Source organism: Palaemon carinicauda, chromosome 35, assembly GCF_036898095.1.
Source record: "Palaemon carinicauda isolate YSFRI2023 chromosome 35, ASM3689809v2, whole genome shotgun sequence".
In the NCBI taxonomy this organism is placed as follows: Eukaryota; Metazoa; Arthropoda; class Malacostraca; order Decapoda; family Palaemonidae; genus Palaemon; species Palaemon carinicauda.
The window spans coordinates 76,298,385-76,323,680 of record NC_090759.1 but is presented as its reverse complement, the minus strand read 5'-3'; the positions used below and the strand labels follow the sequence as shown (position 1 = coordinate 76,323,680).

Sequence of the window (25,296 nt, the reverse complement as noted above, 5' to 3'; positions counted from 1 at the left end):
GTTCGAGTTTACTTATCAACTAATATCTTTTCATACGAGTTTTATAGACAACAACAACAACAATAATAATAATAATAATGATAATAATAATAAAGGCGAGTGTCAATCATCCTTTTTTTAATAACATCAATATAACCACGTTTCAAATTCATTAGTCTTGGTCATGTTCTTTGATTTAAAAAGTAGTAACAATGAGAGAATATTGCAATAAACTATAGGAATGTCAAAAATGTAAAAATGGGTGTGTATACATAATATGCTCTCACACGAACCTCATCTCTGTGACACAAGAGATTCATTTGAGTTCGAGTTTTTGTACAAACTTTCTAAAATCTGTCACAAACTAACCATTTATAAATGATTAGATAATAATATGTCCTGAATTTTTATATCTATATGTATCTAATTAACCCAAGACATTGCAAAAGAGACGAATGGCTTGCTTAAAAGAAGTAATGGTGGTTAAAACATGCATTGGAGTACGACGATATGCACATGAACCCACTTGTAACAAACTAACCATTTATAAATAATTAAATAATAATATATCCTTAATTTCTATATCGCAATGTATCTATTTAACCCAAGACATTGCAAAAGAGACGAATGGCTTGCTTAAAAAGAAGTAATGGTGGTTAAAACATGCATTGGAGTACGACGATATGCACATGAACCCACTTGTAATTAAATATGCAACCCTGGCTAAAAGTGCGTCACTGGTATTACGTTACCGTGTGTTCTTTCAGTACGTAACCCAGAACTCAATGGCGTCGTTCTCTTTCACAGTACTTCGCGTTATGTAAATAATTTTATAATATTTTAACAATTTTACCAGAAAAACTCTAATAATATTTATTATAAATAATAAATATTATAAATTGCTGTTATCTCACAAATTAATCAGTGAAAATATTATACGATTAAGATATTTTTGTTTGTAAAGTGCACACTGAACAGCACACCTGTCACATGAATGACAGTTCAGCGTAAACATTGGGCTCTGAAATACTATCAAATACCAAACTTCAGAATTGAAAAAGCAGAAGGCAGGACCTGTCAATTTTCGGGTCAACCCAAATCTACTTTGCTGCTAAAGTCTACTTTTTAGTTTTACCAGTAAGTAATCACAGTTGCCTAGTAAAGTTTGGCCAAAACAGTTGTAAAAGGGACGAAGGTTAAATTTAGAAGTCAGAATGGTTAATTTGGGAGATATGTGCGAGACCCACGACTCGGTTGCAAAAAGGTCATTTTGGTTAACCATCTTCCTCTCATTGTTAAGCAGGAAGCACTTAATTTGCTGACGGTAGAGCAATTGTAGGCCAGGCCTTTACTGCAGTGCAGGCCCCGTTATCACTGAATGAGAACAGGTTAGTCTATCTTGGCCTCTTGTGTTTGAAGATTGGGAAATAGTCTCGGGATTGAAATTGCATTATAAAAGGTTACGATACCCTAAACTAGATTAGGATAGTGACTGTGTTAGGTTAGATTGTTGTTCGGGTAGTTTGTAGCGCTATGGCCAAGCGTCCTAATTTGCTTATCATCGCTCCGACTGTTATCTTGTATAGAATAAAAACGTTTGGAAATGGTCTACGAATCTTAAATATGTTGTGTAAGGGGGGGTCCGGGGGGGTGCAGCCCCCCTGGGTAAGGACACGGCTTTTAGCATAGGTTAGGTGGGTTTTTTAAGTTAGCTTCTCCCGTCGTACTCGTAGGTAAGGAAACTGTTGTGAAAGGGGGGGTCCGAGGGTTTTTTAAGTTAGCTTCTCCCGCCAAAATCATTTTTAGAGCGACGGCCACAGTTCAGAATATTCCCGTTTTCTACGGGATCTGGCCGTCACCCTACAAAGGCTCCTGTTGTTCTTGCAATGAGCCTTGGTATTTTGAAGGTAAAATTATATAATGTTGCAATAAAAGGTTTGTAGTAAATAAAGACTTGTTTCTAATGTATTTTGTGGTGTTTTGAACGTTTTTTAAATTGATTCCTGACTAAAATCCATAGTTATTGTGTTATGGGTCGATTACCATAACTAAAAACCAATGGCTTTGCACTTGGTACACAGTATCGTCATTAATTACGTTCGACGCATCTTAAAATATAGTGTACTTGTCTAATTGTGTTGATATTTAGATTAACTTTGGAGCCTTTGTGTATCAGTGGCCAGTTGCTCCCAAGTGTATAGAAAATGGACATCATTAAACCTAAACTTCCCCACCTAACCTAACCTACAAGCCGTGTCCTTACCTACTTGCCTAACGAGGGGGGCTAATGCCCCCTTGCGACCGCCCCTTTAACTGCTGTATTCTTAGTCAGCCATCATCATACATACAGGTGACTGTTATCATACACACATCCCTTAACTTTTTAAACTTGGTTTCCGTCGGTGTAATAAAGAAAAGTCACCATAATCAAAACCGAGTAACAGTAATGAAACACAGTCAAAACACTGGAGCCTTTGTTTGCTAGGAGTTCCGAACACATAGAAAATGGGGTTTTCCATCTCATTTTCTATGGCGTCGTTCATAGTAGTGTTGTGTTTATCGTAATACAAATACCCAGTACTAGGATATATAGACCAAATTCATAAATCCAACCTAACCTAAGATGTTCAGTGAGGAAGCTCACAGCATCCTAGTTTAGGTTAGGAGAAATGTTCAATAAGCTTACAACATCCTAGTTTAGGTGAGGTGAAACCTAAAGTTTCGATGTTCATTGTGACGGCACACGGGTAAAGATTTAACACCTAGGTTGCCTAGAGTTTCTTACTTTCACTACATTCACTTTCCTAGCATTCTACTTGTGATGTGGTTTAATTTCGATATATAGTCTTGACATTATTGAGTCTAACTATATTAATTTCCCTTCTGGATGGGTAATTTTATTTATTATATTCTAGGATATGCTTATGTAGTCAGTGTGTTTTTGTCTGATATTGCTGTCGAACCACTTTTTCATTCCATACATTCAATAGTTATAACAGTTACTGTGCAATTCAGAAAACCTGATTTTTTGGTTGGGCTAGAAAAATGATGAGTGAATGGTGCTAACAGAAATATTAAAATGTGCTGCAAACATAAGAAGCTACTGGAAAAATATATAGTTTATGTATATAATCACTAAACATTATAAGGAAAAATGCAACACTAAACTCTGGGTAGTGACAGTGGTATTCATGTGGAATGTCCTTGCCTAAACTAACCAAGAGTGCATCATTCAGCATAACTTTGGTAGAGGCCTTTACCCTCGCAGGACCTTCACCCCCTTACCTTCAGTACCTGGTAGCCTTACATTTATAAACTATAGTCCATTTCTTTTAGCGAGTCATATTTGCACCGACTCGCAGCGGTGCCCTTTTAGCTCGAAAAAGTTTCCCGGTCGCTGATTGGTTAGAATTATCTTTTCCAACCAATCAGCGATCGGGAAACTTTTCCGAGCTAAAAGGGCACCGCTGCGAGTCGGTGCAAATCTGCCTCGCTAAAAGAAATGGACTATAGTGTAAGGTTTTGAGGATGGTCCTGGATTTTGTAAAAGAGGCAGTTACGAAGCTCACTCATCCTCATTACATGGCAATTTTCATAGATTACTTATTTTGACATTTAAAATTTGAAATTTTTATGAAACTCCCCTGATGTTCATATTGTTTTTCTCTCGAAGCTTGGTTTTATATCGACTTACAGTGTACCCAAAATCTAAAAATCTCCTTTATTCTTTTCCTTCAATAGGCTTAGTCCTCTAATATAGTACTGGTGATAATCTGGAGAGTAATGGTAATAACCTCGTACTGGGTACACTATAACCTCATTGTTTTTTCAGTTTTCTCATCGACCTCGTTTATGAATAATAATAAAAGATGTTTTTGGATTCGTTAGTAGTTATTATTATTATTATTATTATTATTATTACTACTACTACTAGCTAAGCCAAAACCCTATAGTCCATTTCTTTTAGCGATGCATATTTGCACCGACTCGCAGCGGTGCCCTTTTAGCTCGGAAAAGTTTCCGGATCGCTGATTGGTTGGACAAGATAATTCTAACCAATCAGCGATCAGGAAACTTTTCCGAGCTAAAAGGGCACTGCTGCGAGTCGGTGCAAATATGCATCGCTAAAAGAAATGGACTATAGTTGGAAAAGCAGGATACTATAAGCCCAAGGGCTCCAATAGAGAAAAAGAGCCCAGTGAAGAAAGGAAATAAGGAAACATAGAATAGTGTGCCTTCATGCACTCTAACCCAAGACAGTGGAAGACCATGACACAGAAGCAATGAGACTACCCAAGACTAGAGAACAATGGTTTGATTTTGGAGTGTCTTTCTAGAAGAGCTGCTCACCATGGTTCAAGAGCCTCTTCTATGCTTACCAAGTAGAAAGTAGCCACTGAACAATTACAGCTGTAATCCATTAAGTGAAGAAGAATTTTTTTTTTATCTTAGTGTTGTCAGCTGTATGAGGAAAGAGGAGAATGTGTAAAGAATAGACCAAACTATTTGGTGTATGTGCAGGCAAAAGAAATATTAGCTGTAACCAGAGAGGGATCCAAGGTATTACTATCTAGCCAGTCGAAGGCCCGGTAACTCTCTATTGGTAGTATCTGGATGGGTTGCTGGTTCCTTGGGCAACCTACTACCTGAGAGTTGTTCAAAATGACTGCATGGAGATTATGATTTTCATTCTCTTTGTTTGTCGAGACAGAATATTGTGATTCAAATAATTATTGTGAAGAATGTAATTGCTTACTGATCCTTTTACAGAGAGGTATGTTCATATGGTAGATGACCATGTTAATAGGTCCAAACTTAGAGAAAAGTAACGTTAAATTCTTCGGGAAAATCCAGAGAAGATTTAGCTAATTAATTATTGTGACGAGATGATAATGCTTCTAGCTATTATTGAACTTATGGGTTTTGAATTAGCTTCTTAAGATTTTTATCTCTGCTTTATTTGTTAAATCTAAGACCAGTGAGTTTTTTTGGGGAAAGGCTTTGATTCTAGCCCAGCCTGTCCTGTTTTGAACCGTAGGCTAACTCATCAAGTTTTCCCAACCAGTTCTAGTGGACTAGTCAGTAAGGATTACTATTGTTCAAAACACTGATGGAGTTGATTAACTCTACATGAGCCTCTTACACTTCAGGTCCTTCTATTTCAAAACAATCGCATTTCCGTGATCTTGTCTGGTTTTTTACAATCACTGAATTCCGATAAAAAAACAGAGCTGGTAGACTGGAGCCTAATAACCATCACTCGCTGAAGTAAGGGGTCGTGATCAACCACTTCATACCTATATCAGTGACATGAAATATCGTATGGTTCCTGTAAAACAGAAATCTGACTATCTGCAATGGACAGTAAATATTTGCCATTTTACTAAGAAAGATATTGAAATCTCAAGTTACTTCATCATGGAGCTTTGTTGATGAAGGAGAGGTCTAATTGGTGAGGGATATATGGTCGTGGTTTAATCACGCCCCAGTTTTCTATACCGACACTCAAGAGTGAGCGAGCTAGGTTTATTCCGGGATTCCATGCATCTCTTTTTTTTTTTTTTCTCTGGTATATTCAGCAATAACTATGCCTTAGAAATGGTGCTAGAGGAGCATTTCACTGGGCGACACAGGTTCCTCGCCCAGAAATAGATTTTTCCTTCGTCAAAATCCCTTTTATAATTATACAGAAGTGAAATGTTCATGCCTGTGGGAGTAGTGTAACTGATATTGAAAAGGCAATTAAATATATTTCTTTATAATCAAAGGATGAAGTTTTGAGTGGTCACCTCAAGGCATTTGTGAAAGTACTATTTCTGTTAAATACCAATGTTGACAGATGAAAATCATAATAGAATAGTGTCATTATTTAGCTTTTACTAAATATTATATATAAACAAATCTTTAAATAAAATGCTATTTATAATATTTTAAAGGATTTAAGATAATTAAATGTACTTTGAATTTAGCAATGGAAATATCGGTGTTTTCATATAATTACAGAACATTTTTATGTAAGAGTTTTACCATAAATACTGTCCTGGTGGCTTACAGTGAAGTGGATTCAATTTAGTTAATAAGATAATTTGTGTTTGTATTCAGTGAAGAATCTCTGGCGAGTACCTTCTAGCAGCGTGCTTTATCATTCAATAAAATTTTAGCTGCCCTAGTTTCCATGGTTTATGTATTTTGCTTTAATCTTCATTTCTCCTCTCTTAATTTTTATTATTCCTCTGAGTTGAGTGTTCTTTCTTTTACATTTGCATTTAAGGTGAAGTAGTGTTTGTGTATCTAATTTTGTTTCTCTCGACATTTACTGAGAACAAAAGTCAACTTGATGTCTAACTATATTTTTTGTTTTTTGTTTTCTTTTTCATGGATTTTACATAAATTGTCTGTAATGATCTATAAATTATTTTCACAAGTAATGTACAGTAGCCTACATTTGTCCAAAATATCTAAGAGAATTGCTACATATTGTGCAGCCAACAAATCATGTTGACACGAGGATAGTTACAGATGGTTTCAAATTATTGGAACCTAGATATATGTCTACTGTAGGCTCTAGAGCCTTTAAATATGCAGCCCTGAGACTATACAATACGCTCCCACAATACATCTTGAAAGATTGAAGATATTAAGGCTTTCAAGAGGAAACTGAAGACTTCCTTGTTCTGTAAGTGCTTCAATAGTGTCGATTTAACAATAAACGAGCAATATGCGGTGTGAAATGATGAATGCTTTTGAACAAACATGATAAAATGGCTGTGGAGTCCTGTAGAGAGTAGGATTCCCTTGCTGTATAGGACCAGAATAACAGCCCTTCAAGTAAAGTAGTTAAGCTTGATGGTCCTATGTTATGATTAGTTATGATGAGCCCCATTTTTTCTATATTGCAGGATTGAATTTATATCAAGGTGAATCACTTCAATAAGTCTTCTGGTCCTATTTAGTAATATAGATAGGTCTTTACTATAAGCAGACCTTACTATTAAGGAAAGAAGGTGAAGGAGAGTCTAGTGAAACCATGTGATTTCATGGAAGTGTTTTGGTTATCTTGATTAAAATAGGAATTTGTTTATAAAGTACCTAACTAAGCTATCTTTCTCTATGGCAGAGAATTGTGGAGTCCAGCTACTAGGAAATAAATGAAGGTTGTTTGGGTATGATATGTAGGAGGGAGGACCAGGTATGGAAGTATCCTAATGAGGACTAGGAGGAAAATCAAGTAAATATAGGAGAATGTGGTTAATGAAGACCTAGACTAGATGAGAACTCAGCGGAAAGTGCACGCAAGTAAAGAATGCAGAAATACAGTAACCGCTTTCATATCTAACCTCATGTAGGGCAAAGGTGATGGAAAAACATTAATGATGATGATCGTTGTAAAGTCAATTCTTTTAGTATCTTGTTTGCTAATTCTTCCTTACCACAGGTAATTGCTCTAAGGAGCTTTCCTTATTAAGAGCAGTTAATTGCATTGCAACGTTTGCATTTACTTTGTAAGAAAGCAAAGGAAATAAGTTTTTACAAGCCACTTATAATTTCCTCCAATTATTGGAAACCAAATCACTTGGAAGATAAATTTTAATTGAGACAGAATTTGTAAGAAATGCCTCAACTTCGTTATGGTATATTAATTTTTCAATATTTAACTTAGCCGGTGATTATATAGCTGCAACTCTGTTGCTCGACAGACAACTCTACGGTAAAAACTCGCCAGCGATCGCTACACAGGTTGCGGGTGTGCCCAACAGCGCCATCTGTCGACCAGATACCCAGTTCTCAATGTAAACAAAGACTCAATTTTCTCTCTGTCGAGGTGTCGACAAGACGTACTTACTCGCTGTTGCTAAACTGGAGTTTTTTCACATCTAATTGGTGAAGTACTTTATTCTAGTTTTGAGCTTTCGCTGTGCAAGGTTTCTCTTCACACAAATCCTTGAACTCTTTTTGATAATGGATTCTTTGTTGATGACTTTTTGATAGTTTTTTGAATTTCCCTTTGACCAATTCAAAATGGCTGACCCTTCACAAGTCCCCAAATTTAGGAAGTGCAATGCTAGGGACTGTTCAAGGCGTCTTCCGAAGGCTTCTATCGACCCTCACACTGTTTGTTCCAATTGTCGGGATAAAACCTGTCAATTGGAAGATCGGTGTGAGGAGTGCGTTGGCCTTTCGGAATTCGATTTTATCGAATTTCAAAAGTATACACGTAGGCTAGAGAGAGATAGAGTTAGGAGAAGTTCTTCTCGTTCTATTGATATATCCTCTTCTCATGCCCCACAACCTATTCCTTCCCCGGTAGTGGTTGCTCCTAACCCCCCTCCTGGCACTCAGGAACCATCGATGGCTGATATGATGCGTGCCATCCAGGCTCTGGGTGAGAGAGTTGAGTCCCTTGCTAGTGACCATAATCAGCTCATGGCGGATGTAAAGGAGCTTAAGTGCAAAAGTGCAGTGGGAAGTGCTAAAGTGCCGAGTGATAGTGTTGTGGATAGTGTTGCGCTTGAGGGTTTGTCTGTTCGTGCCTGTCGTCCTCCTAGTCCGGGACCTCTTGCAAGCTCCCAAGTCCAGGGGAGAAGCAATGTCGTACGACAAATGGGTTCGAGAGGCTTTAATCAGCGAACAGACGTTCCCTCCGTGGTACCGGGCGTATCTACCCAAGATCGCTCCTACCTAACTAAGACGAGAGAGCCCATTTATACCTCGTCTTCGGAAGGTGTTTCTCGCAAGAAACCTTGGACTAGAAAGAGTCTTATGCCCTGTGAGAGCTCTTAAGTTCTATTTAAAGCGAACTAAACCTTTACGAGGCCAATCTGAAGCTTTATGGTGTTCAGTTAAGAAACCATCCTTGCCTATGTCAAAGAATGCTTTATCCTACTTTATCAGACTGTTAATACGAGAAGCTCATTCACATCTGAGTGAGGAAGACCAAGCATTGCTTAAGGTAAGGACACACGAAGTTAGAGCTGTCGCAACTTCCGTGGCCTTTAAACAAAATAGATCTCTGCGAAGTATAATGGACGCAACCTATTGGAGAAGCAAGTCAGTGTTTGCGTCTTTTTATCTAAAGGATGTCCAGTCTCTTTACGAGGACTGCTACACACTGGGACCATTCGTAGCAGCGAGTGCAGTAGTGGGTGAGGGCTCAACCACTACAATTCCCTAATTCCATACCCTTTTAATCTTTCTCTTGAAATGTTTTTATTGTTGTTTTTTGGGTTGTCCGGAAGGCTAAGAAGCCTTTCGCATCCTGGTTGATTTGGCGGGTGGTCAAAGTCATTTCTTGAGAGCGCCTAGATTAGGGGTTTTGATGAGGTCCTGTTGTATGGGCTGCAACCCTTGATACTTCAGATCCTAGGGGTCGATCAGCATCCTAAGAGGATCGCGAGGCTCCGTAAGGAAGACGTACTTAAAAGGCAGAGTAATTGTTCAAGTCGACTTCCTTACCAGGTACCTATTTATTTAGTTTTTGTTATTTTGATAGCTTCTAAAATGAAATAAAAACTCTTAGCTCATAAAAGTGTAAACATATATTGCTGGTCTCTACCCACCCCCCTGGGTGTGAATCAGCTATATAATCACCGGCTAAGTTAAATATTGAAAAATGTTATTTTGATTATAAAATAAATTTTTGAATATACTTACCCGGTGATTATAAATTAAATGACCCTCCCTTCCTCCCCAATAGAGACGCAGTGGGACGAGGAGAAAATTGAGTCTCTGTTTACATTGAGAACTGGGTATCTGGTCGACAGATGGCGCTGTTGGGCACACCCGCAACCTGTGTAGCGATCGCTGGCGAGTTTTTACCGTAGAGTTGTCTGTCGAGCAACAGAGTTGCAGCTATATAATCACCGGGTAAGTATATTCAAAAATTTATTTTATAATCAAAATAACATTTTATTGGAAAGTGTCTGATATAAAAGGTAATTCAGAATTGATTCTATTATTATTGTTATTATTATTAGTTAAGCAACAACCCTAGTTGGAAAAGCATGATGCTATAACCCTAAGGGCTCCAACAGGGAAAAATAGCCCATTGAGGAAAGGAAACAAGGAAGTAAATAAACTACAAGAGAAGTAATAATAATCAGAATAAAATATTTTAAGGTAGTTAACAATATTAAATTAGATCTATCATATATATACTATAAAAAATTCATAAAATCAAGAGGAAGGGAAACAAGATATAATAGCGTGCCCTAGTGTACCCTCAAGCAAGAGAACTCTAACCCAAGGCAGGGGAAGACTATGGTACAAAGGCTATGACACTACCCAAGACTAGAGAGCAATGGTTTGATTTTGGAGTGTCTTTCTCCTAGAAGAGGCGCTTACCATAGCTAAAGAGTCTCATCAACCCTTACCAAGAGGAAAGTGGCCACTGAACATTGAATCAAAATATAACACATTACTATTCAGTACTTGACTTAGGCAAATGAAATATCCAGTAAAATGGACATGTTATTTTGGAAGGTCCCTTTCAGAAATCTACAGTAAATTATAAAGTACAAGGCAAAATTTATGTCTTATAAAAGTTGAATTATAACATTACAATGTTTGTTGATATTATATAATTGTTAATAGAATTAAATCTGCAGCTTTTTAATTGTATTATATACAGTATGTATAGTCATTTATATTACTATATTAATTTCCCAAAGATTTTAATATATAAATATAAACACCAATAAGGTTATTTTTCTTAGATATTATTATATGTAACAGGAATGGTCCTGTAAATAAAATAGATAAACTGATGATGATAATCAGAATGTAATCAATAAGGATATGGTACCCAACTGGTACCGTACTGATAAGAGCATTAGGGCGTCACATGATAACATCCTTGTCAATTACTTGGCTTAGAGATTGGGTTGCAGGACAGTATAGATTATAGTGCTTATAGAACTTTTGTGTGAAAACGTGACAGTTAAGAAAAATAAAACGTTTCACAACTAAATTTCGGAGTCTTGAAAAATATAATTTTCATGCAATTGGTTTTTACAGTGGTGTTATGTAAGTACAGTAGTGTGGGAGTACATATTATGTTATGTGTGTGTTATGTATCCATATTACTGACCTGCTTTTCATTTATACTTGCTGTTATTTGTGGAATTTGAGTCATATGACCCAGTACAAGAGCCAGGGAGGACATACAGCAACAATACAATTGAGCAGGAAAACTCCGCAGATGTACCATGATTAGAAGTTGAAAGAGGTTGGACAGTGAGAGGGAAGAAATGAAATATGAACAGAGGTAAAATAGGTGGTTCAAAAGTAGGTACAATTTAATCATGACTAAAATTCACTATGTGAAGTGCTTTGGACAGCCAACTATAGCATTACTACTGTCTAACAAAATGTAATTAAAACAAGACAAATATAAAAGTTATCAGCCCTTAGGAACCTGCGATATACAGAGGAGTCTACGCTATCGATTTACATATAATCATAAATCCGCTATTTACTGAAGTAGCGATAGGTGAATCGCGATATGGCGAAGGATTACTGTATGCCGATGATCGTACACCTGTACTGTATTTTTTTTTATTCATAATATAGCAGTCTTTTCAAAGTGAGTTCATCCACTAGCTAATTAGCGAGGTTGTTTAAATAGAAGAAATCCCCTGTTATGTGAGGAGGCCCTAATATGGCAAAATGTATCTTTCACTTTCAAAGTGGATAATAACATTTTTGGGCTCAAGCCATGGCGTCCTGATGGAAGGTTCCTGTTTGGTAGCTTCCTTGGGTATAAGACTACTAAGATATTCCCAGAGAATTTAACCACAGGTTATCACAGAATTCTAACTTCTGGAGCGAGTATCTCAAAGGTTTCCCTTTAAGACATCGTAATACAACAGGGGACACGCATGTCTGAACGTGCCACATAGCTATCTCCACCCCGAACAGAGTTAATGCTTCGGTGTGTAAGGGCTGAGAATAGCTGGGAGCCGTTCCACAGCTAATCTCACTCGTGGCTACTACTGATACTCGAGACGTAAACAAACGGACGCCATTGCTCTAATGACGTCACGCGCGTCTTTATCCTTTGTTTAGTAGCTGCCCTACTGAGACGGATTTTCCCTTGTGTTAACTTTATCGCTTTGCATCTTCGCTATGTCGTTACCTTCAGCCTCGCCTTCTTCTGGAAAGTTGAGTACAAGGTTCCAGTATTGTTTAATTAAGCTCTGGCCGTAAAGTAAATATTATTTTGCGAAATAATTGATGTTTTGTGGCAGAGCTGTGCCTCTACCGGACCCGCCATTTTATGGCGTCGTTGTTGTTTTGCATGTCTTATTTAGTTAGCCACAACAACGCTTCCGGCATTATATACTAATCGAATACATTAGTTTATTTAGTCTTCATAGCTAGGAACTTTTATATCGTGTTTTGACGCTTTTTATCGGTCATCGATTGACCTTATACCAGTCGGCTACTATAGCCCCCAGGCCAGGAGCCTACATACAAGTGTTCATGCATGATTTATTAGTGATCCTAGACTAAGTTATGAAGATAGTGGCATTATTAATTTACAATACTTTTGACTAGTGATGCAAATGTTTTCGCCTTCAGGGACCATATAGGGGATAGGCTAGTCAGTGATTCTTTCTAGCCTAACCTAACCTTAGGACCCCTATATGCTTCCTTCATCCCCTGCCTTGGCATTCCCTCTATTTAGCCTTGATCCCTTTTCTGAGTAAAGGGATTAATTGTCTAATAGAGTATATATATCGCCTCTCAGTCCTCCCTAAAGGAATGAACCCCCTTTAGGATTGCGTCTGAGAGTGAGGTTAGGCTAGCCTACCTCTATGGCTAGGATAGTCTATGACTTCCCTGCTATAGCGATATGTCTTCTTCCTTACCTAGTTCAGGACTTTTAGCCCTGCTCTAGGTCGGGTTAGGAAGGTTTCTCTGTTCCATGCTGAAACTGTACTCTTGCACCGTTTTAGCCGATCAGCCTGATCTTAGGTTAGGGAGTGTCCTCCCTTCCCTTAGTGGCCGCTCTGGTACAGAAACCCTTCCTGGGAAGACCTCTCTCTTCTCCCTCCCCACCTATCTCTTGTATAGCCTAGCCTATGCTTAGGTTAGTTTATACTCATCTGTCCCCTGTCCTACAAATCCTCCTTAGGGTGGATGAGTAGGGCTACCCGAGCTTCCCTGTGCAGTCCGCTCTGGTACATATACCTTCATAGTGTCCTATAAGGTTAGTTACTAGTGTAGTTCTGCATAGGGGAGTCTCCCCCCCCCCTCTTGGGTGTTCCCTAGCCCTCCCTTGGGCTACCTGCTCCCGGTCCCTAGTGACCCCTGCTTATGGATGTTAGAGCCTGTCTCTATCATGGGTACACCCTCTCAGGGAGGGGGAAGGATGTCTGGAACCCTGACGGTACTTCCTGCATTCCTTCCCCCCTCCCCCTGTCTCTCTATCTATCCGGGTGCCGGTCTCTTGCCGCCTCTACTGTCGGCAATACATGCCTCCCTCTTGGTGACTTCCCTACCCTTGCCGCCAGCCCCCCGTGTACCGAGGGACTGCCGGCTGCCGCCGGCTACTACCGGCGGCTCTCCTACTCCTATCTAATCGTCCGCTTGCCGGTCGATCACCGGAGTGCCGGCATATACTGCCGGCAACCCGATACTACCTGTACCATCCTTATCCCAGTCACCAACCTGGCATCCTCCGGCTGCCGGAGCCGCCGCTCCTTGCCGGCGTGCCGCCGTTGTGCCGGCGGCCGCCATCCTGGTATCTAACTGACTTTTGAAAATTGTCTGTTCTAATGCCAGAATCTATGCTGGAGCGAGCTCCGGCATGCCGGCGGCTTGCTGGATGCCCCGGAGGCGTCAAGAATACTTGCACCCCCTCTCTGTAGCTATCATAAGACTAAGATAGCCCTACATAGCAAATAGATAAGCTGCTTTGCTTTTAAGATCAGTACCTAGTACTGCTTTATTAGTGATCATGCTGTCTCTTTGCATTCTTCTAATTCCAGCATGCTATGTGCATCTTAGCACGGCTGGTTGCCAGATGCAGTTACCTTTATGAGGCCTTCTGGCTCTTAACTGGGAACCGAATGAATTCGATCCCAACCTTGTCCTTGGCTTTCCATGGAGTTCCAATATAATGGGAATCCTAGGAAACTATATCCAATGATCTCGGTCATTTGGATTATCCCAGGACCAAGCTTATGGTAACCAGCCGGGCGAGATGCATGGAGCGTGTTCTCCTTTACTGTTTTCATTCTCTATGCATCACACCTTCTTTAAGTTAAAATTAATGATTAATATTAACTTAATTTAAGAGCCATTCCTATGACTCCCCCATACTCATTTTCTCTTTCTTCCACAGGAGGAGCAGATGAAGTGTGACTTCACCTTCTGCGCTGTGAAACGCCCGCAGTTTTACGGGCATACGGCTTGTAGGACTCACGCCCCTTGTGCAGACAAGAAAGGGGATTTGAAGTTCTGGAATCCACTGGATTGTACGGTCTGCCAGGCCCACCTAGTTGAGGCCTTCCATAACCCTCCCTCAGCGGAGGTTAGAGACATTTCTCGTGAAAAGCTGCGCAAGTGGGTGCGTGGCTTTCAGAAAAATGCTACCGGACCGTACCTGGCCACCGAAGAACTGAGGTCCCTGTTGTTCCCTAAGGCCTCTCCTGACTCAGTGGTTCCGAAAGACGCAATCCCCACTGTCCAAATTACGGTGGAACCTGATGTGGTCATGGCTCAGTCCATGCATGAGTGTCGTTTAGATTCCGAGGATGATGAGCAGATCTCTGACGTCTCGGAAGACACGGAGAAGACGCTTATGGCTCAAGGAGCCGAAGAGGACGAAGACAAGGTGGAATACACCGAGTCGGAGCTTGGAGCTCCTCCCTCATCCATCCCTCCGCCTACTCCTACACCGACGGATGTGTCCATTCCGTCTACCTCCTCGACCCCGGATCCCTCTTCGTCTACCCAAGAACTGATCCGGCTGATTAGAGCTGTCATGGACGACAGACTGAAGGAGAACCAGGAGTCCATCAGGTCAATGATTGGATCCAGAGAACCGAAGAAGATTTCGGTTAAGGATCTCCCAGCTTGCTCTCATGCCAACCCGTGGAGGTATGCAGAGCATATGGTTATTGCGACCGGCAGGATCTTTGTTAGTGACAAGATTGGCACGGTCCCGTTGGAAGACGTGGAGTTCTTCCCAAGCTTCGAGGCCTACCCGGACTGTTACGTCCGGCTTCGTTCCGAACCTGCCTCGAAGGAGGAGACCGAACCTAAGGAAGAGATAGTGTTCGATCTCGCAAAGGCCCAGGCTATGCTAGCCTCCGCATTTAAGAGCAGGGGCTTTGCCTGCTCTAAGCTTCCTGCCTTGAGCAAGAAGCATCCTACATATGTCGCACCTGACACTGCGGTTCTTCCCTTCTTGGAAAAGGCCTTAGCCGCATGCCTTAAAGCGGCGGAAGAAGGAAAACCCTGCCCTGCACTGGAGGAGTGCAGACCCTTCTCCATCGTGACACCCCCTGACACTAGACAATGGAAAGATGTTCAACATACTTTCGTCGTGGGTAGGCTCGATCCTGACGTCGCCGGACGTCAGTTTAATGAGGACCTCCCTAAGCTCAATGATCACCTCCTTCGCCGGGAACAAGACACGAAGGAGAGGCTTGCGGCATCTCTTTCTCATCAAGTCCAACTTGAAGTTATGGCCTGTGACACAAGAGTACCTGATCACTACATGGTACTAGCCAAATCCCACTTACTTACAGTAATGAAGGACTTGTACCATTTCATAAAGGCTCGTAGAGCCTGTCGTGAATTCGTGTTTGTCGGTGCCACCGTGAAACACGAACCCCGGAGGCTGATTTCCTCCAACATCTGGGGAAAGCACCTGTTTCCTTCTGACCTTGTCAAGGAAATAACTGACAGAGCCGCCACGGAGAATAGGAACCTTCTCCATAAGTGGGGCATGTCCAGAAAAAGGAAACCCTCTCAGGACGATGGACCTCAGCCTAAGAGGAAACCACAGAAGCCAAAACCCCAGCAACGTCAACAACGACGTCAGTTTCCGGGACCCGCTACCTCCCAAGTGGTTGCCCAACCACAGCAGACCTTTCAATTGGTCCCCCAACCGGTGTTGTCACAGTCACCAGTCTTCACCCCTGCCTTTGAGCAACCATCCACTACCTTTCATGCCAAAGGTAGAGGCTCGTCCAGGGGTGCAAGCAGAGACGCATCTCGTCGTCCCTCCAGAGGTAGAGGAGGAAAGGGAGCTAGCGGCCGAGGCAACAAGTCCTCGGGACACCAGAAGCAATGAAGTGCTTCCGGTGGGAGGAAGACTCCGCCAATTCCAGGATCGTTGGACCTTCGATCCCTGGGCACACAGCATCATCAAGAACGGTCTAGGCTGGAGTTGGGTTCAACCACCCCCAATCTTCCAGCGGTTCTTCCAACAATCGACCCCCATTCTGGAAGAATATGTTCTAGACCTCTTGAACAAGAAGGTGATAAGGAAGGTAAAGTCCACCAGGTTCCAAGGGAGACTGTTTTGCGTTCCCAAGAAGGACTCAGACAAGCTCAGAGTCATTCTGGACTTATCCCCCCTCAACAAGTTCATAGAGAACAACAAATTCAAGATGCTGACGCTTCAACAAATAAGGACCCTTCTGCCTCAAGGTTCCTACACGGTCTCTATAGACCTGGCGGATGCCTACTGGCACATTCCAATGAACCATCACGCTTCCTCCTACCTAGGATTTCGACTCCAAAGGAAAAGCTACGCCTTCCGGGCCATGCCATTCGGCCTCAATGTGGCCCCTCGGATCTTCACAAAGCTGGCGGATGCCATAGTACAACAGCTCCGCCTAAGAAACGTCCAGGTGATGGCCTACCTCGACGACTGGCTAGTTTGGGCTCCATCGCCCGAAGAGTGTGCAAAGTCTTGCAACGAAGTTACCCAGTACCTAGAACACCTGGGATTCAAGATCAACGAGAAGAAATCTCGCCTCTCTCCAGCTCAGAAGTTTCAGTGGTTGGGAATCCACTGGAATCTTCAGTCACACCGCCTTTCCATCCCCCAGAAGAAAAGGAAGGAAATAGCAGGGTCTGTCAAGCGACTACTGAAATCCAAACGCATTTCAAGACGACAGCAGGAACGAGTTCTAGGCTCTCTACAATTCGCCTCAGTGACAAACCCAGTGCTTCGCGCACAGCTAAAGGATGCCGCGGGAGTATGGAGACGATCGGCATCCATCGCTCGAAGAGACCTCAAGAGACGGCTTCCAAACAGACTTCGTCGCCTCCTAAAGCCGTGGTCGGAAGCAAAGGCCCTGAAAAGGTCCATTCCTCTCCAACACCCCCCTCCATCACTCAACATCCACACGGATGCCTCACTGGAAGGCTGGGGAGGTCACTCCCACCTGAAACAAGCTCAAGGGACCTGGTCTCCACTATTCAAGACGTTCCACATAAACATCTTGGAGGCCATGGCGGTCCTTCTTACTCTGAAGAAGTTATCCCCGCCGCCCTCGATCCACATCCGTCTAACCCTAGACAACTCGGTGGTAGTTCGTTGTCTCAATCGCCAGGGCTCAAGATCGCCCCAGATAAATCAGGTGCTTCTCCCAATCTTCCGTCTGGCGGAGAAGAAGAAGTGGCACCTGTCTGCAGTTCACCTACAAGGATTCCGCAACGTGACAGCGGATGCTCTATCTCGGACAAACCCGATAGAGTCGGAATGGTCTCTAGACGCAAGATCATTCTCCTTCATCTCCCATCAAGTCCCAGAACTTCAGATAGATCTCTTTGCAACGAGCGACAACAATCAACTTCCTCTGTACGTAGCCCCGTACGAGGACCCCAAAGCAGAAGCGGTGGACGCCATGTCACTGGACTGGAACAGATGGTCCAGGATATACCTGTTCCCTCCCACCAACCTTCTGTTGAAAGTCCTCTCCAAACTGAGAACCTTCAAAGGGACAGCGGCCCTAGTGGCTCCCAAGTGGCCCCGGAGCAACTGGTACCCCCTGGTCCTGGAGCTGCAGCCCAAGCTGATCCCTCTCCCGGGCCCAGTTCTCTCTCAACAAGTACAGAAGTCGACTGTCTTCGCTTCATCATCGAAAATCAAGGACCTTCATCTCATGATTTTCTCTCCCTTGCCGCAAAGAAGAGGTTTGGGATCTCGAAGAAAAGTCTAGACTTCCTAGAGGAATACAAGACCGAATCCACGAGACGGCAATATGAATCATCCTGGAGGAAATGGGTCTCCTTTGTTAAAGCAAAAAATCCTAAAGAAATCACCATTGATTTCTGTATGTCCTTCTTCATTCACCTTCATGGACAAGGATTAGCAGCCAATACGATTTCAACCTGCAAATCGGCTTTGACTAGACCAATTCTATATGCTTTCCAAATTGATCTGTCCAACGACATCTTTAACAAATTACCAAAAGCATGTGCTCGCCTACGCCCCGCACCCCCTCCGAAACCGATCTCCTGGTCACTAGACAAGGTGCTCCATTTCGCCTCCAACTTGGACAACGATTCATGCCCCCTCAAGGATCTGACTCAGAAAGTTATATTTTTATTTGCTCTCGCCTCGGGAGCTCGAGTCAGCGAAATAGTGGCATTATCAAGAGAAGAGGGACACATCCTGTTTGCTGATTCAGGAGAAGTGACCCTCTCCCCTGATCCGACGTTTCTCGCCAAAAACGAATTACCCACCAAAAGATGGGGCCCTTGGAGAATATGCCCCCTGAAGGAGGATGTCTCTCTATGTCCAGTAGAGAGTCTCAAGGTCTATCTTTGCAGAACTTCGAACTTTGGTGGAGGCCAACTCTTCAAAGGAGAAACATCGGGCAGCGACCTGTCACTGAAACAATTAAGAGCGAAAATCACCTACTTCATTCGCAGAGCGGATCCGAACAGTACACCCGCTGGTCATGATCCTAGAAAAGTGGCATCTTCTCTGAACTTCTTTCAGAGCATGGACTTTGAGAGCCTTAAAAACTTTACGGGCTGGAAGTCCTCGCGAGTTTTCTTTAAACATTATGCGAAACAAGTGCACGAAATCAAACATTTTGTGGTAGCCGCAGGTAGTGTTATGAAACCTGCACCTAACTCTGCGTAGAACAGTGAGTTACTTGGGACTCTAACTCTTCGGGTGCCTATGTTGACCCTCGCGTGATTCATAGTGATGTCTAAAAACACTTAGTGCTTTTATAACTGTTCTTATCCCAGGTGAAATGTCATAGTGTCACACAAGTGCCGCATGCCTTGAGCATGATGTGTTGTTTAAAGACTTGCGTTCCTCGAGAACGAGTACCTACTAATCCTGAAATTCCTTTTCAGATTCAAGAGCAAGCCTTTATTTCTATGTACATTATTATTACTGTAAATGAACTTTACTTTTGCTGTAAATTATTTAATTTCTGCATTATGAAATAAAATTTCTATTTTATTACTTATGCGTCTCTTTCAGCTCCTACTTACTATGAAATACATACTGTCATAGTTTTATTTATTCCTCCTTTCTTATGTTCATGAAGAATTTAAGATGTCTAATCCTAAATTATATTCACCTTGTCTCAGTAAGGTTCCTACACGAATACTTACTTCTGATAATCAGGAGATGAACTCTATACACAGTGCCCAACCACCACTGGTCTACTTCAGAATGTTCCTATACAAATATCAAACATTCTGCTTCATCTCTAAGTTCTTAAAAGTTCTTCTGTCAAGATGAATAGCCCTTCAATACCACTTTGACGTCGGCATAGCCCATGGGAACTTCCTACCAATGGGGGGCAGGATACTTCGTTCCTATGGTTCTTACCTAAGATTACTTTGCTGTTTTGTCAATGCCTAGGCACTTAACTCTGGGGGAAAATCTACCACGATACATTGATTCTCTGGTACTCTTCCATCAGGACGCCATGGCTTGAGCCCAAAAAACGGATTTTGAGCGAAGCGAAAAATCTATTTTTGGGTGAGATAGCCATGGCGTCCTGATGGACCCTCCCTACTACTTCGTTCAGTTTGTTCCCACCCTACACAATTGTATCATGGTGATGGGCAGCAACTGGCGCCAGGATAAAGACGCGCGTGACGTCATTAGAGCAATGGCGTCCGTTTGTTTACGTCTCGAGTATCAGTAGTAGCCACGAGTGAGATTAGCTGTGGAACGGCTCCCAGCTATTCTCAGCCCTTACACACCGAAGCATTAACTCTGTTCGGGGTGGAGATAGCTATGTGGCACGTTCAGACATGCGTGTCCCCTGTTGTATTACGATGTCTTAAAGGGAAACCTTTGAGATACTCGCTCCAGAAGTTAGAATTCTGTGATAACCTGTGGTTAAATTCTCTGGGAATATCTTAGTAGTCTTATACCCAAGGAAGCTACCAAACAGGAACCTTCCATCAGGACGCCATGGCTATCTCACCCAAAAATAGATTTTTCGCTTCGCTCAAAATCCGTTTATTAATTCAGGGATTTTGAAGTGATGTCAGTAAAACCTACTTAGTCTAAGAATGGAATTTATCTTCTGTAGAATTGAAATGTTTATTACTGCTTTTGAGTTCTACCAAAACCATTGACCACTTTAGTAGCTCCTATGATTTCAGTAATTTCTCATGTCGCTGAAACAATGCTTTCAATCTAAGGTGATTGCCGTTACTGGAAATGGTAATACTGTACATATGGCTTAAGCCGAGAAAGTCTCGAGTACAGTACTTGTACTTATTATGTACAGAGCTCAGTAGTTTCTAGTAGTGTCTGCAACCTAACCATCCTTGTGAGCAAGGGATGGGGGATATGGGAGAGCCTATAGGTCTACCAGCAGAGTCATTAGCAGCCATTGCCTGGCTTTTCCAGGTCCTTGCTTGATGGATAGGTGGCTTAGGTACTGATCATATGTGTATATGGTTAGTCTCTAGGACATTGTCCTGTGCCTTGCCTCTGCTATTAAACCAATCGATTATCTATTCGGAATAGGGTGCGGAATGCCCTCTCCAGAACTCGGCGTTGGGACGTAAGGCCTCTATTCCGTCTGCTCAGGTTAGGTATAAAATTATTTGGCTGTAAACTTTTCATTAAAAAATTGAAAGAATCTATTCCCATACTCTTCTGAAAATAAGTTGTATAGCTTTCCATTATCCTACAAAAGGCTTTCAAGCTTTGGCTCATATGCAAATGAAGAGGTATCATTAGTTAATTTAAAGGTGTTTCACTATTTAAGTCTTTTTGTGTCCCAGCCAAGGCCGTTTAAGAATGTGCTATTGAGTCAGTCTTATCTTATTTCCATTTCAATGGTGAAAAATATCTTTCCAAAATGCAATATGATAAATCAAGCTATCAAAGTAAAAAAAGCTCTTGCTTTGAATTTCTGTGCATTGAATTTTTATCCAGTTGAAGGCTTTTGTTTAACTGGCACTGGAAAAAGGTTCAGTGACCAAGTACAATATGCTGAAATACTCTTTGTAAAGGGCTAAAGTCTTTAATAATCAGGATTTAAACGATGGGGGAATTGTTGGTTCCTTTCAAGTTACCCAATGTGTTGGAGTTATGATTTGTAACTGCTGGGACATTTCAGGTGCCATATTTAATTATTTTACACCTTTTTACCAATGTTCTCAAACCATGAACTGTGCCATTACCTGTGTACTGTGGTCTTTCCACAGGTTGAAATTTGGGTTGAATTGCTTGAGGATAAGCTCAAGCACTTTTCCTAGACATTTTTTTATTTAGCTTTCATTTACCTCACTGTAATTTATGATTTTCATGGAATATATTGAGTTGGCTTTTCTTCAACAGTATTGTACAGGTCCTTATATATAGTATAGTATGCTTTTGGTTCTCAGTTAAATCTTGCTAAACAAATATGTGGCCTTGAAGCTCATCGCATAAAATTGGTTGCACATTATGAACAATATATAGCGTTAGGTTAATTCAATTCTATTTTCAAAATAATGTTTATACATTCTCTTTGAAACAATTTTTCTTTCTAAACACATTAATCATTGTTGTTATAAAGGATGAATTTCATTATCAAAATTATATTTTTTCAGGTTCAAGTTGCACTTGTAAGAGCCACTGATTATGCCAGTGTGGCTGGATGGTTTGTGTCGCTGTTGATATGTGAACTGAAAAATTATAAGCTTCTGCATTTGACTCGTAGGTGAGTGTAATAGATTTATTCAAATATCTATAATACTGAAGGAGTTATCTAAATGGAAGACAGCCTGTGAATAGTGGTTTTCACACGCCCCTGATGTATACACGACACCCACGAGGTGCTCGCGCGAGGGTAGTAACCTCTGCATTCCATGCTTTTATCTTTCTCTGGTATATTTGGAAGATTTATATCAGAAAAAGTGTAAAGAAGGACTTTTTCACCGGGCGTCACAGGTCTCTCCCCAGAAATAGATTTTTCCTTCGTCAAAATCCCTTTATACTTTTCCTTTCTCTAATAACTTGGATTCTTTGCATTTTCTTAGCGTCACTGTATTTTTTGAACAACTTATCAGTAAAATATCCATTAACCTGTAATTTTTGAATGGCACTAACAAAAGATAGGCTGCAAAAACATTTTCCACCAGTCCACAAGTGTCTTGCAAGAAAAGCAAGACACTTTACATTAGTGTTTCTTTAGATTATTTGCTTCTTAAAACAATGTCTCTTTAAATCACTTGTTAGCATTGCTTACTTTAGCCTGTATTGACTATCCTGTGCTTGCTTCTCAAAATGAAAGGCTATTTACCCTTTCTCAGCCATTTTTTATAAACTTCTTTTCCTCGGCCTTTTATTAACCGCATGGTCTTAGTGCAAAAATTTTCAGGTAGCATTTCTCATGTTTTGTTTAGCAACATACCATCCATTTACTCATTGCTCAGAAAATCCTTTGTGATTAAGAAACATGAATAATTTATTAATGTAAATTCAAATGGTTTTACACACATTGCATTAAAGAAATTATGTTATCTCCTTATTAACTGTTTTACATTCTTATAAAATATTAAGCTGTGTTATGTTTAAAAAATGATTGCCTTAAATAAATTTTTGCTATTTAATTTTATACATGCCTGGTTCACCAAATTATAATTGAAACAAGAAAGAATATTTTATTAATAATAAAATATATGTTAAAGGTTTTCACAGTTCTAAACAAAAGTTTTATAACCAGCCATGTCGTACAGATATTAGAATTCATGGATGGTTAATAAAAAATTAACTTCTTATATCCAAATTGTTAGTCTTTTATATTACTGTACACCATTGTTTATACTGTATAATATTTCTGTGATTTATGAGTTCTTTGAACATTACAGGTGGGCAAATTCATTCTCTCAGCCATGGAAGATGAAGCCAAAGAGGAGCGAGAGCACGTCACAGTCGTCGTATTGGGAGACCTGGGCCGTTCCCCTCGAATGAACTATCACGCGCTTTCTCTCTCAAAAGAAGGATTCGAGGTAAACCTCATCGGCTTCTCTGGGACAAAACCCCAGATAGAAATCCTGAGTGATGAACATATCACGCTAACATACATGAGACCTGCTCCTGAGTTCTTGTCAATATTCCCCAAACTTTTATCGTATATATTGAAGGTATTATGGCAAGCTGTTGTACTTTTCTTTACCCTTGTGACATGCCCCTGCAGTGAGAAACTCCTCCTGCAGAATCCACCTGGGGTTCCTGCCATGCCTGTTTGCTGGTTTTACTGCTTCATCACAAGGACAAAGTTTTATGTTGACTGGCATAACTATGGATATACCATTTTAGCTCTCTCTGTAAGGCCAAATCATCCTTTAGTATCAATATACAGATGGACTGAAAGGATATTTGGCAAGCTCGCTCATGGTGGTTTGTGCGTTACGAAGGCCATGAAAGTGGATCTGGAAAAGAACTGGGGAATAAGAAAAATCACCGTCCTATATGACCGTCCAGCAGCCAGATTCACTCCTTTGACAATGGAGGAGAAACACGATTTCTTGATGAAGCTCTCCAATACTTATAACTGCTTTTCTAGCTCTTCTCCCGACAAAAATGTTTTCACCGAGAGGTACGCAGACGGCAGAGTTTCCGAGTGTGAGGATCGTCCAGCCTTGCTGATATCTTCCACCAGTTGGACAGAAGACGAGGATTTTTCCATCCTGTTCCATGCCTTAGAAGATTATGAAAGAGTTCGCACTGAATTTCCCGAGCACTATCCTCATCTTATAGTTGCTGTGACAGGAAAAGGACCCATGAAAGCTTATTATACATCCCTTATTGCTGAACAACACTGGGTACACGTAGAAGTTATCACCCCATGGATGTCTGCCGAAGATTATCCTAAACTTCTTGCATCTGCCGACCTTGGTGTGTGCCTACACTATTCTTCGTCTGGTCTTGATTTACCCATGAAGGTAGTTGATATGTTTGGCTGTGGCATTCCTGTCGTAGCCATAGAATATCAAGCCCTTCCCGAATTAGTTCATCACAACGAAAATGGCCTAATATTCAAAACAAAAGAGGAACTGGCAAACTTGTTGCAAGACTGGTTCCGCGGTTTCCCCAAAGAAACTGAAATAAAGGAAACGTACTACGACTTTTATAAAAGTATCGAAGAATTCCGTAAATTAAAGTGGCATCCTTGCTGGACATGCAATGCATTGCCCTTATTTAAAGATGAAATTATCTGCAAGAAGAGTTTGACAACACAGTAAAATTTCTTTCATATTCGAGATGAATTATATATATTTTTATGTAAGATCTAAAGCACATCTTGATGAACTGTATATTTTTTGCCATATTTTAATACCATTTGGAATTGAGAGTTTGAAAACATCAGTACACATACTACAGTTTATTGGTCTGTTATTTAAGTTTTATAATAAAATTTGCCACGCATAGTATTGTTTCTTTTGCTAAAGTTTTGATTACAGAAAGGCAAAGTGGTAAATAAAAGTTTTTATTGTTGGTATGAAATTTTGGAGTAAATTCTGAAACATTATACGATGATTATCTGGCTGCCTGATTGATGTCTTTGGTTGCTTCCTGTTTAACTGTTTAACTTGATAGAAGGATTGTTATCCCCATTATTATTATTATTATTATTATTATGATTATTAATATAGGTAGTTCATAGAGACAACAGAGGCTCATATCCAGGTTTTTATAGGGGCTCAACCTAAGGAGAGAGGAAAATTGGAGGGACGTCAAGGAGTTACGACAATCCATTGGGAAGATGCCAAAGGACGTGGGTGAAAGGTAAAAAATATACAGCAGAGCTGCAACAGAAGCAGCAAAATAAAAACCTTTTGCTACCATGTATGGTACAGTGTCCCTTACAA

General features: G+C 41.0%; 1 protein-coding gene across 4 annotated transcripts in view; it reads left to right on the top strand.

The window, feature by feature from the left end:
* Positions 1 to 24,855, top strand: part of LOC137627892 (chitobiosyldiphosphodolichol beta-mannosyltransferase-like) — a 25,105-nt gene extending 250 nt beyond the window's left edge. Inside the window, exons 1-3 of one of the 4 annotated variants that reach the window (XM_068359330.1) lie at positions 961 to 1,116; positions 22,033 to 22,142; positions 23,293 to 24,855. In XM_068359330.1, coding sequence (XP_068215431.1) covers positions 23,317 to 24,669 — 1,353 coding nt within the window. In that variant the 5' untranslated portion in view covers positions 961 to 1,116; positions 22,033 to 22,142; positions 23,293 to 23,316 and the 3' untranslated portion in view covers positions 24,670 to 24,855. Of the gene's footprint in view, positions 1 to 960; positions 1,117 to 1,222; positions 1,368 to 10,849; positions 11,002 to 22,032; positions 22,143 to 23,292 lie in introns of those variants that run through there. The other 3 variants (XM_068359333.1, XM_068359331.1, XM_068359334.1) reach the window with 3 other exon arrangements.
* The last annotated feature ends 441 nt before the right edge of the window (positions 24,856 to 25,296 follow it).